Here is an 18,577-nt window from a genome sequence, read left to right on the forward strand (position 1 = left end):
GCATTGCTATGGCTTCTCTCTCTCCCTCCCTTGACTCTTTTCCAACTCTTCCTTCTTCCTCTCCTCTCTCCTGCTCTCTGTGTCAGATGTTCAGTTATTCCTCTGCCTCCTTTAGTGATAATGGGATGTGTAATAAGTGTAGTATTTTTGTAGCTTTGGAGGCGAGGGTGTCAGAGTTAGAATCCAGGCTTCAGGCTGTTGAAGTAGGCCCCCCACGTAGCTGTCCTCCAAAAGTGCCTGAGCAGCCAGGCGATTGGGTAACTGTACGCAGAAAGCGTAGTCGTGGATCTCTGCCCACTGGTCACCACCAACCCGTTCACGTTTCTAACCGGTTTTCCCCACTCAGTGACACACCCACTGAGAAGCCCACTCTGGTGATTGGCAGCTCCATAGTCAGAAACGTGGCATTAGAGACACCAGGGACCATAGTCAAATGTTTGCCGGGGGCCAGAACGGGCGACATCAAATCCTACCTGAAACTACTGGCTAAGGATAAGGTTAAATACAGTAAGATTGTTATTCACGCTGGTGGTAATGACACCCGGTTACGCCGATCGGAGGTCACTAAAATTAGTGTTGCTTCGGTGTGTAAGTTTGCCAAAAAAATGTCGGACTCCGTAATTTTCTCTGGTCCCCTCCCTGATCTGACCAGTGATGACATGTTTAGCCGCATGTCGTCATTCAATCGCTGGTTGTCTAGGTGGTGCCCTGAAAACAACGTGGGCTACATTAATAATTGGCAATCCTTTTGGGGAAAGCCTGGTCTGATTCGGAGAGACGGCATCCATCCCACTTTGGATGGTGCAGCTCTTCTTTCTAGGAATCTGGCCACATTTATTAGTCCTCCAAAACCCTGACCACCCAGGGTGCAGACCAGGAAGCAGAGTTGTAGTTTAACACACATCTCTGCAGCTTCTCTACTGTTACCCACTCTTTACTCCATCCAGACAGTGTCTTGCCCACGACCAAAATCTAATAAATTAGCAAAGATTCCCAAAGGAGTAAATAATCTAATTAAAATCAAAATAACTCCAATTGGGGAAAAAGTTAAAACAATTAAATGCGGTCTGTTTAACATAAGATCGCTTTCCTCTAAAAGTCTACTAGTTAATGACTTGATTTGTGATAATCACATTGACTTGTTTTGCCTTACAGAAACCTGGCTGCAGCAAGAGGATTATGTGAGCATAAATGAGGCAACTCCTTCAAGCTATTTAAATTTTCACATCCCCAGAAGTTCTGGGCGAGGAGGAGGAGTAGCAACAATCTTCGAGTCTGACTTACTGATTACTCCCAAAACAATTAATTCCTACAACTCTTTTGAACATTTAACCCTTAATTTCCCTGATCCAAATTTCAAGGCAAGAAAACCTCTTCTTTTTGTAACTTTGTATCGTCCACCAGGTCCTTACTCTGAATTTTTAGATGAGTTTTCAGAGTTCCTTTCTGATTTGGTATTAAATACTGACAGGGTCATCATAGTGGGAGATTTTAACATCCATGCTGACATTGAAGGCGATAGCTTAAGAGCAGCCTTTAATGCTATCTTAGACACTATTGGCTTTGTTCAAAATGTGAATAGTCCCACGCATTCTCATCTTCATACTTTGGATCTTGTGCTGACATACGGCATAGAATGTGAAGAAATAACAGTATTTCCTCACAACCCTGTCCTCTCTGACCACTTTCTAATAACCTTCAGGATTACTTTAACAGAGTTCTCCTCCCCCAAAAGAAGGTTCAATTTTAGTAGATCTTTATCAGATAGTGCAGTTATAAATTTTAAAGAATCTGCTTCACTTTCTCTCTGCTCTGTGTCACTGAGCAGTGCTGCAGAGTGCAAAAGCTTAGCTTATTCCCCTTCACAGGTTGATGATTTTGTTGAGGGGGTTGCTAGTTCTCTGCGTATTGCCTTAGACAACGCAGCTCCTTTGAAAATGAAAACCGTTAAAAATAGAAAGCTTGCTCCTTGGTTTAATGCAGAGCTGCGTACTTTGAAGCAAAATGCTAGGAAACTGGAGAGAAAATATCGCTCCACAGGCCTGCGAGAGTCCTTCCTAGTCTGGAAAAATGGTTTACTGCTGTATAAGAGGACCCTTTGTAAAGCAAGAGCAGCATACTTCTCCTCATTAATAGAGGAGAATAAGAATAATCCTAGATTTCTTTTTAATACAGTTGCCAAACTCACCCAGAGCCATAGCTCTGTTGAACCGTCCATTCCACCTGCTCTTAGCAGCAATGATTTTATGGGATTCTTTATAAATAAGATTGATCTTATTAAAAATAAGATCATAAGCACTCCTCTATCCGCGATTGTACCTGAGGTAGTCATGGAATCTGAACCGGGTCTAGACTGCTTTGATCCAGTTGAACTCTCTGAATTAGCAAAATTATTGTCTTCATCTAAGCCTTCAACTTGTATGTTAGATCCAGTTCCAACCAGGTTATTTAAGGAGGTATTCCCTTTGATCTCCTCCTCCATTTTAGATGTGATTAATCTATCTCTGTTACAGGGATATGTACCTAAAGCTTTTAAGATTGCTGTAATTAAACCTCTGCTTAAGAAACCGTCTCTTGACCCAGATGACTTGGTCAATTATAGACCTATATCCAATCTTCCTTTCTTATCCAAAATTCTTGAGAAAGTAGTTGCCAAACAAGTTTGCGATCACTTCCACCATAATGAACTTTTTGAAGAGTTTCAGTCTGGCTTTAGAGCTCATCATAGCACTGAAACAGCTCTGGTGAAAGTCACTAATGATATTCTCATGGCCTCAGATAATGGACTTGTATCTGTGCTCGTCCTGTTGGATCTTAGTGCTGCATTTGATACAGTTGACCATAATATTCTTTTAGAAAGACTTGAATATTTTGTTGGAATTAAAGGAACAGCACTAGACTGGTTTAAATCTTATCTATCTGATCGAATTCAGTTTGTTCATGTTAATGATAGATCTTCAACACGCTCAAAGGTTACCTGTGGAGTACCACAGGGATCAGTGCTAGGACCAATTCTCTTTACTTTATACATGCTCCCAATTGGTAGAATTATTAGACAGCATGGGATTAATTTCCACTGTTATGCTGATGATACCCAGCTATATCTGTCTATAAATCCAGATGAAGCTAACCCATTACATAGATTACAGGCATGTCTTGAAGACATAAAAACCTGGATGACTCTTAATTTTCTGCTTCTGAATGCAGACAAAACAGAAGTTATAGTCTTTGGACCAGAGTCTCTGAAAAAGAAACTGATTAGCCAGTCACTTCATTTGGATGGGATTAAACTGATTTCAGATAATAAAGTAAAAAATCTTGGTGTTATTTTTGATCAGGACCTGTCATTTAAATCCCATATCAAAGAGGTTTCTAGAATTTCCTTCTTTCATCTGAGGAACATTGCAAAAATTAGAAATATCCTGTCCAGGGGTGATGCTGAGAAACTAGTCCATGCATTTGTTACTTCAAGGCTGGACTATTGTAATTCTTTACTATCAGGAAGTCCACAAACTGTAGTTAAAAGCCTTCAGCTGATCCAAAATGCTGCAGCCAGAGTTCTAATGAAAATGAAAAAGAGAGATCATATCTCTCCTATCCTGGCTTCTCTTCATTGGCTTCCTGTTAAATCAAGAATAGAATTTAAAATCCTCCTTCTCACATATAAAGCCTTAAATGGCCAAGCTCCATCTTATATCAGAGATCTGATTGTTCCTTATGTTCCTAACAGAGCACTTCGCTCTCAATCTGCAGGTTTACTAGTGGTTCCTAGAATTTCTAAAAGTAGATTGGGAGGCAGATCTTTTAGTTATCAGGCTCCTCTCCTGTGGAACCAACTACCAGTTTTAGTCCATGAGGCAGACACCCTGTCTACTTTTAAGGCTAGGCTTAAAACTTTCCTTTTTGATAAAGCTTATAGTTAGGGTGGCTCAGGTTATCCTGAGCTATCTCTATAGTTATGCTGCTATAGGCTTAGACTTTTGGAGGACATAGGGACCCCCATTTCATCATTCTGCTTCATTCTCTCTCTGTTCTCCTATTCTGCAGAATCTGTTAGTTCAATCTCTAACCTTCTGCTCTCTCTGCTTTTCCTCAGAGTAGCTTTGCCTCGTCTGTTCCTGTTTGGCTGTGACGTCATCCTGGAAAAAAACATCAGCTGTGCTGCTTCTATCAACACCCTTGTTAATAGATGTTGGAGATCGGCCTGTTTTCCAGTGTGGTCCTGTTTCTCTGACCGTGACTGAGTGGATGTGCTCTCTTCGTCCTCTGGCATGGGAGCTGCCTTGGAGCTCGTCTGCCTGGCTGTGTGTTTCCTGGACGCCTTTTACAGCTGCTTTTTGTATCTCTGCTTCTGTCTCCTTGAACCCCAGTCGGCCTCAGCAGATGGCCGCTCACACTGAGCCTGGTTCTGCTGGAGGTTTCTTCCTGTTAAAAGGGAGTTTTTCCTCTCCACTGTCGCTACAAGCATGCTTAGTGTGGGGGATTGTATTTGAGTCAATGAGTCAATGCAATCAACTGGTTTTCCTTAGATAGAAAACTTTGTATCAATTTGACTGTATGATCTGGTTGAACTGTAAAGTGCCTTGAGATGACATGTGTTGTGAATTTGGCGCTATATAAATAAACTGAATTGAATTGAATTGAAGTTTGGCGAATTCCAGTTTTATTTTTTATGATAATTCTTTCAACAATGTTTTCCTCCTTCTTCTCTCATTTATTCCACTTTGGCTCAAACAACGACGGATGGTGCGATCTGACACTGATTGTTTGTTGAGCTTCGAGTTTCAATCTCTTTAGAAGTTTTTGAAGGTTGTTTTTTCACCATTCATGTCTTTGATTTTTCATATGTTTTTCTTGTGTCCATGTCCAGGGCTACAGTGGATGCTCATCTAACTTCAATTCCTGAATAATGCAAATGGCCAATCTGCTTGGAGTTGGTCTTACATGCTTTGCCTTTAACATACTCGTCAATTATGTTCTTTCTAAACTCTGGTCCGTCATACTCTGGTATGTCACCGAACAGCACAGCAACTACCTGTAGCCCTATATATAGGCCCTACCGATTGATTACAAGCCTGTAGACACCTGTGATACTAATTAGTGGACAAACCTTCATTTAACATAACAATTTGGTCTCATGTTTTTCAGTCCTTTCAATGATTTCCATAATTTTTATCCAGGCTTATTTCATGAGTTTTGTATATTGTTACTTTTGTGAGATTCAACTGGAGGTTTCTTCCTGTTCAAAGGGAGTTTTTCCTCTCCACTGTCGCTACAAGCATGCTTAGTGTGAGGGATTGTATTTGAGTCAATGAGTCGATGCAATCAACTGGTTTTCCTTAGATAGAAAACTTTGAATCAATTTGACTGGATGATCTGGTTGAACTGGAAAGAGCCTTTAGATGACATGTTGTGAATTTGGCGCTATAGAAATACACTGAATTGAAATTGAATTGAATTGAACTTATTTCATAAAGGTTGTGGCTTTCTTTTCATTCAACAAGGGGTACCCACAACTCTATTTATATGTGTTACAATTTTCTGATTTTCTATTTTTAAATATCTACCGATTATTTTTTTCTTTCATGCTCTTCCAATGCTTTTACCCTGCAAAAAAAATCTAGAAATAAGTAAAAATGTCTTAAATTCAGTGTATATATCCTTTATTTGAGTGGGTAAATATGATGATGTGCCGCTGGAATGAGTCGTTTTTACTCCTAACATAAGATAATTACATAATGTGTGATTGAAATAAGAAAGTTAAAGTTTTTTCTTATTTTCTTACCTTTCAAAGAAAAAATAACATATTTAGATTTCAATATTTTACAGAGTACTATCTTATGCAATCCCAATAAAATACTTTGGCTGTTGTCTAAGAAAACAGGAAAAAGTTTAAAGTGTTTTAACTAGTGATGCACGATATTGGGATTTTGGCCGATATCCGATATGCCGATATTTTAAAACTCATGTAGCCGATAACCGATATCGATACCAATGTTAAAGCTGGACAAAAATAAGTAGTCATTGAAAATAGCAGTTTTGTTATCCATTTCTGACACTGAAAAATAATATACTCAAATATATTTTCATATGCTGATATCAAACGCGGTATCCATCTATTTTACTTTCAAAATCTGGTGAAATTTCATCGTTCTGTTACAAACTCTCGTGATATTTTGCAAATTCTTGTGAGATTTTGTTAGTAAAATAGATCGATACCGCGTCAATATATCAACATATAAAAATATGGCAAAATTTGGTGAATTTTCGGGGGATTTCGTAGCGTAACGATGACATATAGCAATATTTCATTAGTAAAAGAGATTGATATGGTGTTTTTAAATGGAAATATATCAGCATATGAAGATATTGGGATATTTTAATGGATCAATATTTTTTCCCTCGTCTTTAGAAGTTTTTAAGTCTGTAAAAAATAAGTTTTTGAGGAAGAAGAAGAAGTAGTTTATTATTTTATTTTTTTTAGACTTTAGAAACTCAGAAGCTGATCAAATATCGGGTTAAATATCGGTGGGGTGGCCGATGTCCGATATTCAGTTTTAAGGCCGATACCGATAGGGGGCCCATTATATCGTGCATCCCTAGTTTTAACAGAATAACACTTCCCTCATAAAATATGCAAAAACATGAACATGTATGCAAGTATATCCATTTTCAGGATGGATGTTCTTAAGTCACTTAACCCTTTAAAGCCAAGTGTATCATATTTGAAACTTGAAACCCTGACTTACATAATCAGACACATGTAGTGAACAGAAAACATATAAAAGATGATATAGAAATGTGTAATATATCAAAATTGATGCAAATAAATGATGTAATTTAATGTTTTTACAAAATTTATATAGTTATTTCCTTTGTCACACAGTTCAATGACAATTCTAATTTTCGAAAATTAGAATCTGTAACACAGAGTACATGTCAGACTTAATAATATTACTTTAGCGATAGTGTCAAGGTGTTGCTTTATTGTATATCTCGTACCGTGTCTTTCGGTTGTTCTTTTTTCATCTCGTTGCTGGTGGTGAAGCAGACTGAAAATGTTTTGTCATTGTCTCCTTTCTATCTCTTCTTTCTTTCATCTTTTCTCTTTTTTTTTCTTTTTTCCTTTTCTTCTTCTGTTTTTCTGCTGTATTTACATTGCAGCGTCCATATAAACTGTAAAACTCCCTGCATAATTATAATAAAGCAATTTATATGCATGAAACAAGTGGAGCAATATGGCCGTACTGCTACACTTGTGAAAGTAAAATCTGTTGGGCTCTTTTTGGCAACTATTTTTATTGCCACATTGCCAGACAGGACACTGTAAAAAAAAAAAAAAAAAAAAAAAAAAAAAAAAGAATCTTCTGTCAATTATTTCCTGGTTCAGGCTTTAAAGGGATACAGCTGTTCTCAGGAAGGCAAAGTCCAGCTATCAGTTAAACCCAACGTAAGCTTTGGTTCAAATCTGATAAATAAAACGGTCAATATCTGGTGTCAACAGTCGATTTAAGTCGTCAGAATTATGAGTTTCTTTGACCTCGTTGAATTCAGCCTTATCTGTTATTGGTCACATAAAGGCACAGACTTTGTGAGTAGAAGGAATGAAAGGGAAGTGATATAAATGTAAAGTGCTGGTAGGGTATGATGCAACTGGTAAGAAACACATGACATAACTTTATCTACTGAAAGTTAACAATTTCATTTTTCATAGAAGACAAGTAGCATAGTCAATGTTATGATTCGGGATCCGTTTTAGAAATCTCTAATGGCGAATAACTTATTTAATATCTTTAAATGGTACAAATATCAATATCTCAGTTGAAGAATGAACTTATGCATGTGTTCCTATTTAAAAGTTTAGAATCATGTTTTCACTGAGAAGAAGCCCAGATTACATTGAAGGCTTGTGTGTCTTTTGGAGCTCAGCCTCACCTCCTGTCAGGCAGAATGGGAACCCTCCAGCCTTTGATGAAGCTCAGAGAGCTGTCGGTGAGCTCCACCTGCAGGGGAAGCTTGGGCACCCAGACGGTGAGCTCCAGCGGTGCGCTCAGGTGCTCGTAGCTGAAGATGATCCTGGCGTTCATGGAGCCCCGGGTCTCCTTGCCGTTGACGAACACGTAGTCACAATTCATAGAAACCTGGAAGAGATCACGGTCAGCTGTCAGAGGCCATCTATATGGTAATGGTCACGTCGGCCGCAGGGAGAATTCAAAAGATTTGTGGTGATATATGGCACAGCGTGGATCCAGGAGCAAAGGGTACAAATCATAGCAGAACACTTCAAGGTTTCAAAAGAAACAGAACATGTATTTGCTTCACATAAAAGCAATACAATACATTCAGATTTTTATTACTTTTATTTCCTTCTCCTGAACAGATTGGTCAATAAATCAGAACATCATCACTGGGTTCGAGCAACTCGATTCAAGAGGTGAAACAGCTCCTTCATTACTCATAGAGTTACACAGTAGCATCTAATTAAAGGAATAGTATACCCAAAACATGATTAGCCTTCATTTTCTACTCACCCCCATGCTGAACAACACTCTGGAGTACTTTTTTGATATCTCAAATGCATCTGGAGATCTGGGAGGCTTCTTGCTGTCTGCTGACATTCAAATAATGGAGGTCTATGGCGCCCGAGGCAGAAAGGTCCATAAAAGTCCACAAAAAACGTGTCAATATTCCTCCATACTGCTCGTCCAATGTATTCCAAGTGTCCTGAGTGGGTAGCGTCCATAATTTACTCGAAACAAAGTCATTTAGAATGTTTTTAGAGCATAAACAGTAGTGTATAGGATTTCCTGAAAGCGCGCTCACGACGCTACGGAAACCGCGGCAGACCAAACCAGATGAAAGTGCGCATTCAGCGTCTGCTCTGCCGATAATGCAAGCGTAGAAGAAGAAATGTGCTGTTTACCTGTGCAAAGAAAGAAACAATGAAAGAAAATGTCTGAGGACTTCAGTGTTGAGGAAGAGCATGAGTTCTTTGCCGAGCTGAATGCGCACTTTCATCTGGTTTGGTCTGCCGTGGTTTCCGTAGACCCGTGAACGCGCTTTTAGGAAATCCTATACACTACTGTTTATGCTCTAAAAACATTCTAAATGACTTCGTTTCAAGTAAATTCTGGACGCTACCCACTCAGGACACTTGGAATACATTGGACGAGCAGTATGAAGGAATATTGACACGTTTTTTGTGGACTTTTATGGACCTTTCTGTCTTGGGCACCATGGACCTCCATTATTTGAATGTCAGCAGACAGCAAGAAGCCTCCCAGATCTCCAGATGCATTTGAGATATCAAAAAAGTAATCCAGAGTGTTGTTCAGCATGGGGGTGAGTAGAAAATGAAGCCTAATCATGTTTTGGGTGTACTATTCCTTTAAAATGGGCTTTCCCAGTCAAAGGCAGCTGAATGGCAGCAAAATCCTCTCCAACTTCCAGCCACTGGCCTTCTCCTGGGCGGCCATTTTTTAAATTTGACTCCATCCTTTTACTGAATTACAGGGTCTGACCAGGAGATGACCAGGCAGTTAGCCATGTTTATTGAGATAAACTAGTTTTTAAATCATATCCTGTTGTGCGCTTTGAATCTTTGTGAGTTCTGTTATTTATCTAATAGATTATATTAGCTAAGACTGCAGATTATCAAAAGATTATTCTGTATTCTGTATTTATTTTCCTGTATTAGGACAAACGATGACTCCAGTGACACAACATCAGGATTCTATTGACCATGAAGTCTATTTGCAATAACCTGTGCAAACCTGTTAACTTAAAAGAAGCATACCACAGATCTTTTTACCCGTGGCTTCACAGTTTTCCTCAGACCAACACAGCATCAGAGGAATTTGCCAACCTTGAGCGGAAATCTGGAAAGAATCAGTTGAATCAGCTGCTGTGTTGGGTCACAGCGAAAACCCAGAGGCTTTTAAGCCTCGGCAGAACAAAGCCGAGAACAACTGCTACAAACAAAAATGCATACAGGCTGCAGGCTCCTCTCTAATCTCATTTGCATCCTTTATACAGTCAAATTAGTGCTTCTAAGTAACCTCAGTGTTTGTTAAGCCTGTGCAGAGCAAATTAGGTGTTTACACCAAGCCCCAACACCAGCACCACGTCATTTTAATCATCTATTACAAGTAATATGCCACTAGAAGCTCTTAGGCAAACATGTCACTCTTCTGACATTTTCCATGATCTTTGCTCAGACCTGCTCATAAATAAACATATTTATGCATTTCACCTTTCATGAGACCTTCCTGTAATGGCATACCATTTGTGTCATACAGGGCATGAATTTAGTATATCGACTTTTTTTTTAAATTTAACTTTAAACCATTTTTCAGGTTTTTCCATCAATTCAAACCCCTCCACAGCTTCATTTGAATTATAATAAATACACCTCCCTCACCACCAATGTTAAATTATTAACTGCAGTGGAACTGGAGGGATTTGCTTTTGGGTTCTCGCTAAAAATTTATCAGATGTTGGGAGGTGGCTGGCATTGTAATCAGAGAATCTAATTTGCGGCGAATGGAGGTCGGCCTGGCCAGTCTTCTCAGGGCTGGGGATTCATCATAACTGGGAAGAGGTCTGGGTAATATACTTCCCCACATGCAGACACCACAGTTTGAGTGGGTGGCCTTGCAAAGAGAGCGGGGTTCCTCTCTGGTTTAATCTTGTTTTCATTTAAAGACAAAGTTAAACATTTCACTTGTTATTTTGCCGACACTAAAAAATCAGATCAACCTCATAACTTGTCACTAAAGTTAAATAATCTATGTTACAATAGTTCTTAAGCTTTCCAGCTAGTTTAATATTGCAGTAACAAAAAGATGAAATTTACTTCTATTTCATTTTAGAGTTGAAATTTCTATAAAGATTCAACATTGGGACTTGAACAGATAACTAAAGTTGCTGTTTCACCGTTTCCTATCCTGTCATGTATGTCAAAAATAGCAGATCTAGTTCAACACATCATATTGGTTAATATGGCAGACAGACAAGCTAACAAAATGTGGCTTTTGTTACAAATGTATGTAATAAAGGAATGATTTTACACATATGAGGTTTCCATCCCAAAGCAAATACTTCCAGACCTACTATGAATTATGCATTACTGTTAGGACTCCTGTCTGTGTGGTTTGTGTGTTTGTCTTCCTTCCTCCACCAGGCGGCGCCTGGTACTGATTAAGCTCCTCAGACATCTGCCAAGGATTACCTCGTTAACGGAGCGCTCTTAAGCTGCTGACTGCCACTACCTCGACGCCAGAGTGTTTGCCAGTTTTTGGGTACTCTAGCCAAGCTGAGTTTTGCTGAGTCAAACTGAGTTTTTGTCAACCTGATTTTTAGGCCCCGTCCACACGAAGTCAAAACGAACACGAAATGCTAATATTTTCCAGAACGTTTGTCGTAAAGACGGAGACGTAAAATAAATGTGATCGTCCACACGAATGCAGGAAAACGCTGCAAAATGTATGCCAGGCCTGTAAGTGGCGCTGTGGTGCCAAAGCAAAAATAGGCGACGAAATGTTGGGCATGCGCACTAATATTTATACATGGTTGCCCTGCGGGTCCATTTTCGTGGTTCAGTCAAATTCAGGTGCTGAACTATGTGGTCGATATTGCTCTGTTCTTCCTGGAGATATTCCAGAAGAAGAAGATTCTGTTGTAAGCCCGACAGCAGGGTGAGTAGCATGAGCAGCAACCATTCAACACAGTACGGCGCCATTGTTGTTGTGATACTGTGTCGCGCATGCGTGTTTAGAGGCGACGCTATGACGCATGTGTGTAACAAAAAAAATGCGGTTAGAGCTTAAAGATGGAAACGCGAAAACGGCGTTTCAAAATCTTCCCACTCTGAAGGCTTAATAAAAAAAAGATCGTTTACAGACCCCCGAAACGCCGGCTTCGTGTGGATGAGAGGCTGGTTTGGTGAAAAATTAGTGTGTTTAGGCCAGGGTTTGGCTTCGTGTCGACGGGGCCTTAATCTTGCTATTTTTGTCTTTGCCTCTCTGCAGGAAGTCATCCTGCAAACTGGACGTTTCAGACCTTCTCTCCCTGGAAGGATCAACTGAGCCTCAAACTGAGCTGGGGATTTAAACTGGAGGTTTGGATCCACTTTCCTCCAAGGAATTGTTTGAGTTTCACACTGAGCAAGGGATTCATCTGCACCACATTCCATTCAAGTACCGCAGGAAATCTGAGTGGCAGTCAGTTTTCTCCGTTCTCCTACAAACAACCACATTCTGGGTAAACCCTGTCCACCCTCCACCGAATGAGACAAACACTGGAACTACCACACACTGACTGGAGTCTAAGAGTCAACCACTTTTCTGGAAACGTGAGTCTGCAAACCATTTCTCCTCTTCAAGTTCGAGATTCAATTTTCCCACTGAACCTGAACTAACCGCAGTGTCTTCCCCTCACCTTTCAGTTCTGATTGAGCAGGGTTCAGAGCAACACTGGAATCTCCACAAGCTTCTCAATAAACCTGTTAAACTTTTTCCCTGGTCTCTCTGTTTTGGTTTCCCTGCATGTGGGTCCATTTACACACAGATCAAGCAATCCTCATTTATGAAAGTTAGTATTGTTAGTAAGCATTGTTAGTGTGAATTTGAAGTTGTAGAGAAAGTTACATTCCAAGTTTTGTATTTGTAAAAAAAATAATTCAAAAGTACAATTTTGCAAAAACTATTGTTGCAAAATTATTTGTGCGTTGTACCTTTGGTGTTTTGTAACTGTAGATTTTTCTGTCACAATTACAAAAAAAAAGTCACACCTCTTCATATTCTTGAGTACAAGTACACAAATTGTGTTCTGTGAGTTGAACATCTAAAGTTTTAGAGACACAAAATAGCTTAGGTTAAATACAGTTTTTAATTAATTATTTAATTATCATGAAGACTAAGACTGAGATAGCTTTAAAAAATAATGTGGCCAGGAAGCTTTTGAATTGAAAACATTTGAAAATTTTGAATTAAAAAAGCGTCCAGGATGGGAAGCAAAACGTCTTCAAACTTAGAAACAAAATCCAGTGGATTGTTTTTTAAAAACTTTTTTTTTTTAAACTTATGACAACGCCATGACAATCCAGACCTAAATTTCAATATGTAAATTTAAATCTTGAAATATTCAAATGGTGGAAACAAGAATAGACTTTATTCAAAAATAAACAGAGTGCAATTAAATATTTGCTTTGGATATAATTTAGTGATTCCTTTTGGGAGAAATTAAAGAATGTTTAGTATCACCACTTGTAAGCTGGAAGATATAAAATCTTGATAGTTAGACAAAGGGATTTTCTTAGCTTTGCAGAGGGGGATCAGCCACAGATAGTTTATAAAGTAGCGAGGGCAGGAAGAGCCATCATTGTGGGAGGTAAAGCACAGACAGGAAGATCAGAGTTTGTCAGAGTTCAGGGTGTGGTTCCGGATCCTTTCAGTTTACTTTCATCCCAACCAATGCTGCCATGGTCCAAATTTTAAACGTCTGACAGACCATCCGCTATAATTTTTATTTAGTCTCATCAACAAAAACTCACCAATGACTCATCATGTTTTCGTCATCAAAGATCCATGTTTAGCTCGCCAGTTCTCTTTTATCGTCATGAAAAAAATTTGCAACAACAAAACCTTTTTGTCATTTTTGACGAAAACAACATTAGCTAAAACCTTTTTAAGAAGACTTTGACTTTGTTGGAGGGCTGGTAAGAAACCTACTTCAGCACTGCAAAAAAACGAAATCTAGATGAGTATTTTTTCTTAAAATAAGTAAATTTTTCTTGGATTGAGGAGGTTAAAGAGACGTTTTGCCAATGGAACAAGACAATTTACACTTAAAATAAGAAAACACAACTACATTGTCTTATTTTAAGTGCATATTATCTACTTATCTTATTTTAAGAGTAAAAATTCTCATTCCATTGGCAAATTATCTCATGTACCTTCTCAAATTAAGGATAAATACACTTAATTTAAGACATTTTTACTTATTTCTAGATCGTTTTTTGCAGTGAGGAGGTTACATTGCTTAATTCCTGATAAAAAAAGAAATACACTGGAAAAACAAACTAGAAATAAGTAAAAGTTTCTTAAATTAAGTGTATTTACCCTTTATTTGAGAAGGTAAATGAGACAGTTTGCCAATGGAGTGAGTATTTTTACTCTTAAAACAATATAATTAGATAACATGCACTTGAAATAAGACAATGCAATTGTGTTTTCTTATTTTAAGTGTAAATTGTCTTGTTCCATTGGCAAAATGTCTGTTTTACCTCCTCAATCCAAGAACAAATGCACTTGTTTTAAAAAAAAAATCACTTATCCAGATTTAGATTTTTCCCAGTGTAAAATACATAAATTAAACATCCTTTTATTAAAAGGGTGTGTAAAAAGCAGTATTTATCTATATAATAAAGTCTAAAGCTCGTTAAAATTATTGTTAAATTCTTTCTTATTTTGGAACTTGAAACCTTAGTTTTCTGTGAGGTTTTAGTTGCTATAAAAAATTATGAGAATGGTTGCACTATATGATTGGAGCTATAAGATAAAAAGAAAAAAACTCAACACAATGACCCCCAGCCAGCTATGATTTATTACAGCACAGCCTGCTGACAGCCAAAGCCTAGCAGCCCCTCCCCACCCATCCGACTACCCAAAAAAACAGCCACACAAACACTCCGCCAGCCCTTCAGCTCTCGCAGCTACAGCCGCTGATAAACTTGGCTGGCTAATTGCAAGTCAAAAGCTGTTAGTGACTCTGGGTATCAGTGGTCCTGGGGGGGCTCGCTGAGGAGGGCTTTCACACTCTGAGCCACCACATGCCGTCACACTGCTGCTAATGCTCTGTGGCATCCTCCGTGGTGCCAGCAGATTGCCTGGGTGGAGACAAATAGTCGGAGCACTGCTTCAGATCCGCAGCGGGTCTCAGAGCGCCCGATGAAGGACCGGTTGGGTTAATGTGAAGGTGAAAACACCGAAGGGCGTTTCACACATTTATTCCATGACATTACCTAATTTCCTAAATAAAGGCTGCAGCTTCTGTCCTTTAAGTGATTTTACTCTAATGAGAGCACTAATACAGCATCACTAATAATGCTGTGTAAGGTATTTCATCCACTTTCTGCAGAGGCAGCAGTTTGACACCGATAAAACATCGTAATTCTGCCATTAAAGGAACTGTTAGGATTGTTTAAAGTGAGGTTCAGTAATAGTTTTCTTACCTGTAGGAGAAAGATCATATATAGCAGTAAGGTAGCGGAAAAAATGAATAAAACCTTACATATTAGGAGGGCTAAGCACTGCATCAATAAATGTAGCTGATTTAAGCTATTTAAATTAAGCTTTCAAGGACTTCAAACCTTTGGCTTGAGCTCAACACTGCAAAAAATCAAAATCTTGATAAGTCATTTTTTCTTAAAATAAGTGCATCTAAAAGAGACATCTTGCCAATGGAACAAGACAATTTAGATTTAAAATAAGAAAACACAATTGCGTTCTCTTATTTCAAGTGAATATTATCGAATTATCTTATTTTAAGAGTAAAAATCCTGATTCCACTGGCAAACTATCTCATTTACCTGCTCAAACCAAGGGTAAATACACTTAATTTAAGAAATTTGTACTTATTTCTAGATCGTTTTCCAGTGAAATTGTCTACAACAGTTTCTCTCCTTAAGACAATTTGTATATATTATTTTTTTAGAACCCCCTCAGAAACCTATAAATTCAAAATAGACGTTCACCAAAAACCAATCAAAGGCATACTAAGTTCACTCCAGTATATTCATATGAATGGCAACAACAAAAAACTTCATAATAACACTATATAAATACCAAACAATTTAATGTACAGGTTTTTGTACGTGAATCTTGCCCTTTTGAGGCTTTGTTAAGGTTAATCTTTGTTTTGCTTGGTCCAATAATGTGTCACAAACCTAAAAAAAAGAAAATGTACCAGAAGCTATTAGTCAACTTTAAATTAGGGATGCACGATATAATCGGCCCCCTATCAGTATCGGCCTTAAAACTGAATATCGGACATCGGCCACCCCACCGATATTTAACACGATATTTGATCAGCTTCTGAGTTTCTAAACTCTAAAAAAAAAAAAGAAAAAATACTACTTCTTCTTCTTCTTCCTCAAAAACTTCTTTTTTACAGACATAAAAAGGGAAAAAATATTGATCCATTAAAATATCCCAATATCCTGATATGCTGATGCTGATATATTGCCATTTAAAAACACCCCAGTCCTTTGCTCCCCATCCCCGAAATCCTCCCTCTGCCTGCTTCATCACTCTGCCACACATGTAGGTTTTTGGGGAGGGGGTCGTTACTGGAGGGCCACACCTTCTGATGACGTCCCCCACACCAATTTTATTTTGCATTTTAGACACTTCCATCTACATCATTTTCACAACACCCATCTATGTAGGGCATTTTCGGGGGGTGGGGGTCAGGGCCACCGGGGGGGGCTTATTTTATGGGCCTCACCACGGTCGGCCTCCTCCATCCCCTCTTGCATCTAGACATTGAGGGTTGAGGGTTGTCAAAGGGGGGGGTGTGCTGGCACCGTCTATCTCCTGGAGGGGGAGTGGAGTGTGCCGGACACCCCCTCTCGGTACTCCCAGTTTTAATTGCATCTGAGAGCAACACGCAACAACACCACATTCGAGCGGGCGCAGTGAGGATCGGGGTCTTCTCACACCCCTGTTCTCCGGCTGCCGCCTGGAGTCTGGGGCCTGGAGGAAGAGCGGGCCACCTGGTCCGTGGTTTTGGCTGGGGCTGGCTGCGGGGCCTAGGTGGCCTGCTGGTGGCGGGGCTGTCACCTCCGCTCTCCCCAAAGAAGGTTGGATGGAGGGGCATGAAGTGCCTGGTTGAAGGTTTTTTTTTTTTTTTTGGGGGGGTTTGGCATGTCTGTTTTATCGGGGGGCCTGCTGGGAGGGGGTCCTGCTGGCGGCGCGCCGCCGGTGTGTGGGGGTCCGGGCGGCTCCGGCAGGGGTGGTGTTGGGGGGCCGGTTTGGGCGGGCTGGCTGCGCTGGCTGGGTATTCGGGTGGGTTTTCCCTCTTGGAGGCATGGCGGAGCTGCTCTGTTCCCGCTGATCGCGGTGGGTGGGGCTGCGGGGCGGGTGGGGGCCTGGAGTTGCTATGGCCGGCGCGTGTCAGGGCCTGGTGCGGGCGGCGGGGGGGGGGGGGGGGGGGGGGGGGGGGGGGGCGGCGGACGTGGCTGAGCTGCTTTGGCTTCGTCTGGTGGGGTGGGGCTGCGCTTTTGGCCGGGGGGGGCGTTTTGGGGGGGTCCCGCGGCGCTCGCGGCCGGTTCGCGGCGGATGCGCGTGGGCCCCGGCCTGAGTGTTTTTCCTGGGTCGTGTGGTCGCGGCGGGTGTTGCGGCCGGTCGCCGGGGCTTGGTGCCGGGGGGCGGGGCGTGTTTCGGTGCTCTGTGGGGCTGGGGCGTTTCGGTCGGCGCCGTGGGGGGGCTGGTGTTCGGTGCCCGGCCCTACTTCGGGGTGGCCGGCTGCCGGCATGGCGGTGGCTGGGGGGCTTCTTCGTGGCTGTCTCTCCTCCTGCCTTGGTGGGGGTCTGATTTCCGGGGCTGGCCCCGCCTTGGTGCCTTCGCTTCTGGGGTCCCTTTGGGCGCCTGGGGCTTTGGGTCTCCCGGCGCTGGACTCAGTGCTCTGGGGGGTGTGCCTCTCCGGCTCTCCACAACCACTATTGAGCATTTTTTCTATGGTTAAAACTTTACATGCACAAGTTCACCCTCACAAACAACTACAGGTGCTAGGCTTCAGGTACTTAGAGATTCACTTCCATACAGAAACCCCACATTCATATCTTCAGGTAACGAAATATCGTGCATCCCTACTTTAAATTCTTTTACTATATTTAAAAACAATTTATTTTCTGATAATGTGTTTATTTAAGAGCAACTATGCAAATGAACAAACATCTAGAAACATCAGGGCGTAGCTTTGGTGCGCCCTGAGCTCTCCTATCCTTCTGTATTGCAGAGCAGTTGCTGCACATTAACAACTGTTAACAAGAGTCAACGGGCAAAAGTTTTTGCGCCCTAGAGCGAAAATGCATCACCAATCTGACGAAAAATGACACTTTACTACTCATTAAAGATTACATATTTATCTTGCACATCTAAAAAATATATTTTCATTTATTTTGAAATATTTTACATTATAATTTAAAATTGAATTATAAAAAACATAATTATAAATTTTTTTTTTTATGTCTTAATCAGGGTCATTGGGTGGGTGGGGCGGTGCCCTAGCGCCCTCTATTGGCCAGCCGTCACTGCTGTTTACATTAAGTCCCTCATCTAGGGTGGCCAGAGCAGATTGCAGATGGCCGCTCACACTGAGCCTGGTTCTGCTGGAGGTTTCTTCCTGTTCAAAGGGAGTTTTTCCTCTCCACTGTCGCTACAAGCATGCTTAGTGTGAGGGATTGCTGAAGAGTCAATGAGTCGATGCAATCAGCTGGTTTTCCTTAGATAGAAAACTTTAAATCAATCTGACTGGATGATCTGGGGAACTGGAAAGTGACCTGAGATGACATGAT

The 18,577-nt window shown here is 40.6% G+C and overlaps 1 protein-coding gene across 1 annotated transcript in view; it reads right to left on the reverse strand.

Annotated features, from left to right (window-relative positions):
• tmem132e (transmembrane protein 132E) overlaps positions 1 to 18,577 on the reverse strand; it is a 254,119-nt gene that overhangs the window by 57,683 nt on the left and 177,859 nt on the right. The window contains exon 6 of the mRNA XM_038290758.1: positions 7,936 to 8,141. Coding sequence (XP_038146686.1) covers positions 7,936 to 8,141 — 206 coding nt within the window. The remainder of the gene's footprint in view (positions 1 to 7,935; positions 8,142 to 18,577) is intronic.

The sequence above is a fragment of the Cyprinodon tularosa genome, unplaced genomic scaffold (assembly GCF_016077235.1).
Source record: "Cyprinodon tularosa strain WSP-4 unplaced genomic scaffold, ASM1607723v1 ctg288, whole genome shotgun sequence".
NCBI lineage: Eukaryota > Metazoa > Chordata > Actinopteri > Cyprinodontiformes > Cyprinodontidae > Cyprinodon > Cyprinodon tularosa.